The 6,528-nt window shown below is 41.5% G+C and overlaps 1 protein-coding gene across 1 annotated transcript; it reads right to left on the reverse strand.

The window, feature by feature from the left end:
• Positions 1-3,116: 3,116 nt before the first annotated feature.
• On the reverse strand, positions 3,117-5,704 carry LOC126212773 (uncharacterized). The gene is made up of 2 exons (XM_049940178.1): positions 5,527-5,704; positions 3,117-4,018 (listed from the first exon to the last, which is right to left on the reverse strand). The coding sequence occupies exons 1-2, from the start codon at positions 5,702-5,704 to the stop codon at positions 3,117-3,119; spliced, it is 1,080 nt and encodes a 359-aa protein (XP_049796135.1).
• Between the last annotated feature and the right edge of the window lie 824 nt (positions 5,705-6,528).

The raw sequence follows: 6,528 nt of genomic DNA on the forward strand, positions 1-6,528 counted from the left end.
AACTCCTTTACTACTTTAAGTGTCTCATTTCCTAATCTAATTTCCTCAGCATCACCCGACTTAATTCGACTACATTCCATTATCCTCGTTTTGCTTTTGTTGATGTTCATCTTATATCCTCCTTTCAAGACACTATCCATTCCGTTCAACTGCTCTTCCAAGTCCTTTGCTGTCTCTGACAGAATTACAATGTCATCGGCGAACCTCAAATTTTTTATTTCTTCTCCTTGGATTTTAATACCTACTCCGAACTTTTCTTTTGTTTCCTTTATGGCTTTGGTACATTTCTTAATTTGCAGTATCCTTCCATCCATCTAGTCATGTGTTTTGTTTTTCCTCTCCTTTACCCTGTAACTTTATGGAAGAGGTTGGGCGAATTCAATCCCTTTTCCGCAGGGACGGAGTTTCTGTACCCCATCTGTCTGCGTGAACGTTCCCGAAATGATCATAGAATGGAGGCTTTCACTATCGGATGACATAGCTGATGGTAAACCTGTCGTTATATGAGAACGTGGTCCAAGAAACTCTCCTGTTGCTGGCGTTTCGCCCAGGACTGCGTTGGACATCCTCAGAGACGTTCCTCTGCTGAGTCTTGGTGACTAACCAAATTGGCAAGACTCGGTGGAGGAGCACCTCTGAGGATGTCCAACACAGTCCTGGACGAAACGTCGGGAACGTAAGAGTTTCTTGAACCACGATCTCATATCCCAAAGGTTTAGCAGCTGCTATGTTCCTGAAATGTTTGCGAATCGTGTAACTGAAGTGGGGCGTGGGTACCAGCCTGGTATTCACCAAGCGGGATGTGGTACACCGCCTAAAAACGAGATCCACGCTGGCATAGCGGCCCTAGTCGCTAATCTGCTGAGCGGATTCGTTCCGGGCCGTATGCGCCTCCCCGAATCCCGCAAGCTATGTACTAACGCGCGCGGCTGTTCTTTCAGGTGCCATGTCGCCACCTATTTGTACCAAGAAATATGTAACGCTGCATTCACTATCTTACTATCTCGTAAGGCAAATAATTTCAGCTGGTGTTGGGGTGAGGCGATTTCTTAAACGTTCCTTTTATATTTCCCAAAGACTTCAGATTTATAAAACTGCCTATCGTCGACTTTATCAAAATACTACCAAGTTTCGGTAGAAGTCACGAGGTCTGGTGATTCAGTAATTCTTGCACACAAACTTTACTGAACAACTATGGCAAAACAAACAAGGGAGGTACATCGAGAAAACAGTTCCCAAATGCTAAAAATCAAATAAAAACTGTCTCGATCGCGCTTTCAGATTTCGTATTCGCTAGCAATCTGTTTCGGCCCTTTCCTCAGATCATCTTCAGGCTTTTCCCCGCCATTATGAATGCCGGTAGCGTCAGACGGAAAGAGGTGCGTAGAAATAATAAATCTGAAAGCGCGATCGGGACTGTTTTTATTTGTAGCATTTTATAGTGATCGATGTGCTACAATTGCAGAATGCTTTCTAGAGTTTGAGTTTCGAAGTGACAGAACTGCGAACGAAGCGTTGTAGAAGACTTACGAAGCGTCGCGAATTATTTCCTAAACTGTCTCCAACGCTCGCAGACACGCGCGCAGGAACCACGAAATGTGCAAGTGTAACAGTTGTGGACGCTGTAGCGCAATGAAGTTTCAATCAGCCCTGGATGCATGCCCGGATAGCGAAACTACGCATAAACTTTGAGATAGATTGAGAAAGATAATACTGGTTATTGCTATCCATGGTTATAAAAGTGTAATAGAGAATGTGAGAATTTTGAAGCTGAGTCAGAAAGACTATCTGCTCTATCGGTTAAATGGAAAAACAAAAGAAAAATATATGAGGGCGTGCTGAAAACTAAAGCTTCCATAGTCGGCCAGAAAAATGTTTACACTCTTTGCCAGGCTCTATCGACATATCGATACTGTCGCCCGATTTGAGTTACGCGTTTGCTGTAGTATGGTCTTTGGCTCAACAGATGTTGACACTTTCATCTCGGTATTGAGAAAACAAGATGGCTGGAACACGCTTGTCATTCGAGCAACGACAATGTACTGTGAAGTGGTTTTCCAAGTTTGACAATGCCGTTGAAGTGCAACGTCAGTGGAGGCGGGAGTTTGAAACAGAACCGCCAAGTCGCCTAACAATTAAACGTATCATTGACAAGTCTGAATTGAATGGAACGATTTGTGATAGAAAGGAAGATCAGGAAGACAGCGTACAGCTACGAGTGCTGCTTAGTCGGCTCTCGTGTTGGAAACGTTCGTCAATTCTCCACAGAAGTCTGCTACGCAATGTGCACATGAAGTGGAGGTGAGCTAGGGTGACCAGATGCAATTGTTTGAAAAGGTGGACAAACAGATTCAAAAAGGAGGACAAAGGAAGAAAGAAGGAGGACACATCAAACAGGTCAACTGCAGGTGAGGAAACCACCCGTCAGCTTTGGACAAGTCACGTGACTGCCGGGAATCGCCGGTAAAACTAGTCGTTAATTACTAGTGGTCAGGTGGTGGTTAACTGAGTAATATAAAAAAAATTAAAAACATCGATTGTGGTAACAGTGTGGCGTCAATTGTTTTGTTATGTCAACAACACGGAATTGTTTACAAAGCGAAAAACGTAAGGCCGCTTTCACACTATACGGTTTTGACCGTACGGCAAAAAGCCGTACGAGTTTTAGCCGTGCCTGTGTTGCTTTCACATTACACGGCTTTTTGACGTGACCAGTTGTTGGTGTCTATTCAGTTTGCTTAATGTGTGTATCAAGATGAACCGTAAACGAGTTGTTGCTTTGTGGTTGCTTCATCGTCGCCGCAAAAGAAAAGGTCGTCTTTTGTGGGTACACCCCATTAACCAGAGAAGAGACGAAGTGGGTTTATTTTATACACTCTTTGAAGATTTGAGGAACGACGGAAATAAATTCTTTAACTATTTCCGAATGTCTATTACCTCGTTTGACGAATTACATAGAAAACTAAAGGATGTGTTACAACGACAAAACACACAATTCCGCAATTGCATCCAACCTGTTCAAATGCTGGCTATCACGTTAAGGTAATTTAATACATAAAAACTAGTTCTGTTTATTTACTTATTTATTTGTGTTTTACATTTTTATTACGCTCAGATTATGAAGTAGAAAAGTCAATATCAATATCAGCAGTTGAAACCAAAGAGTTTGTAGCAGGACTGACTGTACTGTCACTTTGTGGCGACAGGCTCTCTGCAAAAACGTTGTAGAACTGCGTTGTTGATGGTGGGCCTTCATGGCTACTTGTGGAAGGCGAAGGGTATGGTGGTGGCACTTTATTAATTCGTTGATAAGAACTGCGACCTTGAGAAGTCTGTAATGGTTGTTCGAGAAAAGTAGTTGGGTTTGGTGCAGCTGGAGGAGGACGAATCTGATGCGTATGGTAAGAGGATATTGGAGCAGCATTTTCCATAGGTGAATAAGAATAAGCTTGAAATCTATTATTATAGGGCATGGGAGGTGTGTAATGGGTAAATGGAGGAGGTTGAGCTGTCAATATATTTCTCCTTTCATATATATTTTCTATAACTTTGAGGACTCCCATCTGAAACTGAAGATAATCCTGTTCATCAAATTTTTCCAGATGAGGCTTCAGACTAAGTAAAAATGACATTTTGCTGCAAGGTTTGTCTTCTTCCAGAGCTCGTAATATTTTCATTTCGATTGCATCAGGTTTTCTATGTTTTCTGTTTGTATGGCACTCGCTTTTGGATGTTTGTTGTGTGGGTGCTGTATCAAATGGCCCAGAAACATTCTCAGTATTTTCGACGGAGCCCTGCGTTTCTATATCTTCTTCCAGTCTGGCGGTGCGTTCCGATTGAAAACTGTCCTCCGTCTCTCGAGCATCATACAGCTTTTTTAGAAACTGCAGCTGATCAGAATATACATACTTTTTCATTTTCTTTGCTGCTGAGCCACTTTTTTTCGCAGCTTGAATTTTTATGTTTGACTTCACAAAGGAGTCTCGTAGATTGGTCCACCTCCGTATTACTTCTATACCTACATCAAAAGAAAACAAAACTGTATGAAAACATTTTAATTTTGTATAGAAAAAAGCAAAACTGTAACAAAAAATGTCCACTGCAAACTAAATGTCACTGATTTTTTTTCGTTTTGTTCAGGTATCTGGCAAGCGGTTGTTCCTTCACTGACTTACATTTCCAGTACAGAATTGGGATTTCTACAGCAAGTAAAGTGGTTAATGATGTATGCACAGCAATTTGGTCATCACTGCGGGAAGAATGTATACAAAGACCGACCAAAGAGGTATGGGAATCAATAGCGGCTGGATTTGAACGTACTGCTAATTTCCCCCACTGCTTAGGAGCGGTGGATGGAAAACATATCCGTCTTACTGCCCCATTTAATAGCGGATCAATGTACTTCAATTACAAAGAATACTTTTCTGTGGTTCTGATGGCTGTAGCGGATTCCAACTACAGGTTCATTTATGTCGACGTAGGAAGTTATGGCAAAGACTGTGACTCTTCAGTGTTCAGACGGTCCAGTTTATGGAAGTCAATAGAAAGTAATTCCCTGGAATTTCCAGACGTCCAATGTCTGCCTGGTACGGAAGGTCCAAAAGTACCCTACTTCTTCGTGGGAGACGCAGCATTTGGCCTACACACGCATTTGCTCCGGCCTTTTGGGGGAACAAACTTGACAGTTGAGAAACGTGTATTTAATTACCGTTTGTGCAGAGCAAGGAGGTATGTGGAATGTGCTTTTGGCATCCTCACCAATAAGTGGCGGTTGTTTCACCGACCTTTAAATGTTCATCCAGATTTTGCAGTAAAAATGGTTAAAGCTTGCATTGTTTTACACAATTTTGTACGTCAGAGAGATGGATTTATAATTGAAGACACCACATCCTTCACTGGTTTGGAAGACTTAGCCCAAGATGCCAACATAAGAGGAGGACTGACAGCCAACGCCATAAGGAACACTCTTTGTAAATATTTTATGACAAATGCTGGAAGCGTGTCATGGCAGATGTCAAAGATATAAATTAACAAGCCTTTTCCTTTTTGTAGATTGTTTGTGAAAGCCTGCGACTGTATAGTAAATAGTTTTCTTTATAAATAAATTACTGCTACCACTCACGTTTTTAATCGTTTTGTTTATATTTTGTACGACGCGTTTCGGGAAATAATTCCGATCTTCAAGTGCGTTTTTTTCTCTAAGTTTTCATTATGTGTAGTGTTTTTTTATTTGTGAGGTCTTGTGCGTGTTTCTCTTATAAATTACAGTAAAGAAAACAGAATGCAAGACCTGACACATAAAAAGACACCACACATGATGAAAACTTAGAGAAAAACGCACTTAAGGATGGGAATTATTTCCCGAAACGCGTCGTGCAAAATATAAACAAAACAAAAAAAACGTGACTGGTAGCAGTAATTTACTTATAAACAAACGATTTACTTTTAGAATAAAATTTATAACGTTAAATAAAAACTGTTTAAAACGTATTAAATGTAATATTAATATATTAAATAAATACTTACCAAACGCATTTTTATCTTTGTCTTCCATCTCATCAAAATCTTGCTTCAGTGCTACGCAAACTTCCCGCCAAGCATTCTTTGTAGCAATACGATCTCTATACGCATCTAGAGTTTTGTCCCACAGAACAGGTCTTACTTCCACCAAGGTTATCAAAAGTTCAGTATCAATTTCATCCATTCTTCTACACTTTTCAGTAAACAAGAATAAACACAAATGAATAAAACGACACTACAACGAACTAGTCGACGCCGTACGGCTCAAAACCGTCCAGTGTGAAAGCATGCACTTAGTCACGTAGGCCACTGTTGTCGAACTTGCCGTACGGCGACCGTCTGTTGTAGTGGCAAGACACGGCTGCAGCACGGCACGGCAGCGGCATTTTGCCGTCGCCGTATAATGTGAAAGGCGCCATACATTTCTTCACACCTACAGCCGTACGGCTTTTTGCCGTACGGTCAAAACCGTATAGTGTGAAAGCGGCGTAAGACCATTCACCTCCCTTCATTCGACGCACCGCTACCAACCTCTACAATTCAAGCAGCAGCTGACGGCATGTAAACTGCACTTTAACCTTCCGAATACAAATAAATGACTATGAGACAAAGAAATAAAACCGTGACAGTTAATCTGTCGAGTTATTTCTTACCTTTATCGGCCACTGAGACGTACGTTCCAGATCCACATATCTTACATTCCGCTTCAAATTCATTTCTCCCTTTCTTAAAGCCGGATATTTGCAGGAAAGGACATCAGAAAATGTACACTTTCGTTTAGGCATAGCCAGATATTTTACGTAACTCACTCGGTTCGAAATTACACTCCAAAATCACACGTGCACTACAGGAAGCCGAGCCAATACAAAGCGAAGATCCGAAACGAAAATTTTAAATAATCGATATCTGCACTCGCTTATAGGTCGATCAACGATAACATCGCCGATCCTGGTGCCGCCTACTAACACCGCCTTCGGGCGTGTTTATCACGAAGGCTGTGCCAATAGC

Source organism: Schistocerca nitens, chromosome 11 (assembly GCF_023898315.1).
Source record: "Schistocerca nitens isolate TAMUIC-IGC-003100 chromosome 11, iqSchNite1.1, whole genome shotgun sequence".
NCBI classification, from domain to species: Eukaryota; Metazoa; Arthropoda; class Insecta; order Orthoptera; family Acrididae; genus Schistocerca; species Schistocerca nitens.

Excerpts from the sequence above, each read along its gene's own strand:
- LOC126212773 (XM_049940178.1), bottom strand. The coding sequence starts at position 5,704 with ATGGATGAAATTGATACTGAACTTTTGATAACCTTGGTGGAAGTAAGA. Across the intron at positions 4,019-5,526 it reads CAAAGATAAAAATGCGTTTG|GTATAGAAGTAATACGGAGG; the intron begins GTAAGTATTTAT and ends CTTTTGATGTAG.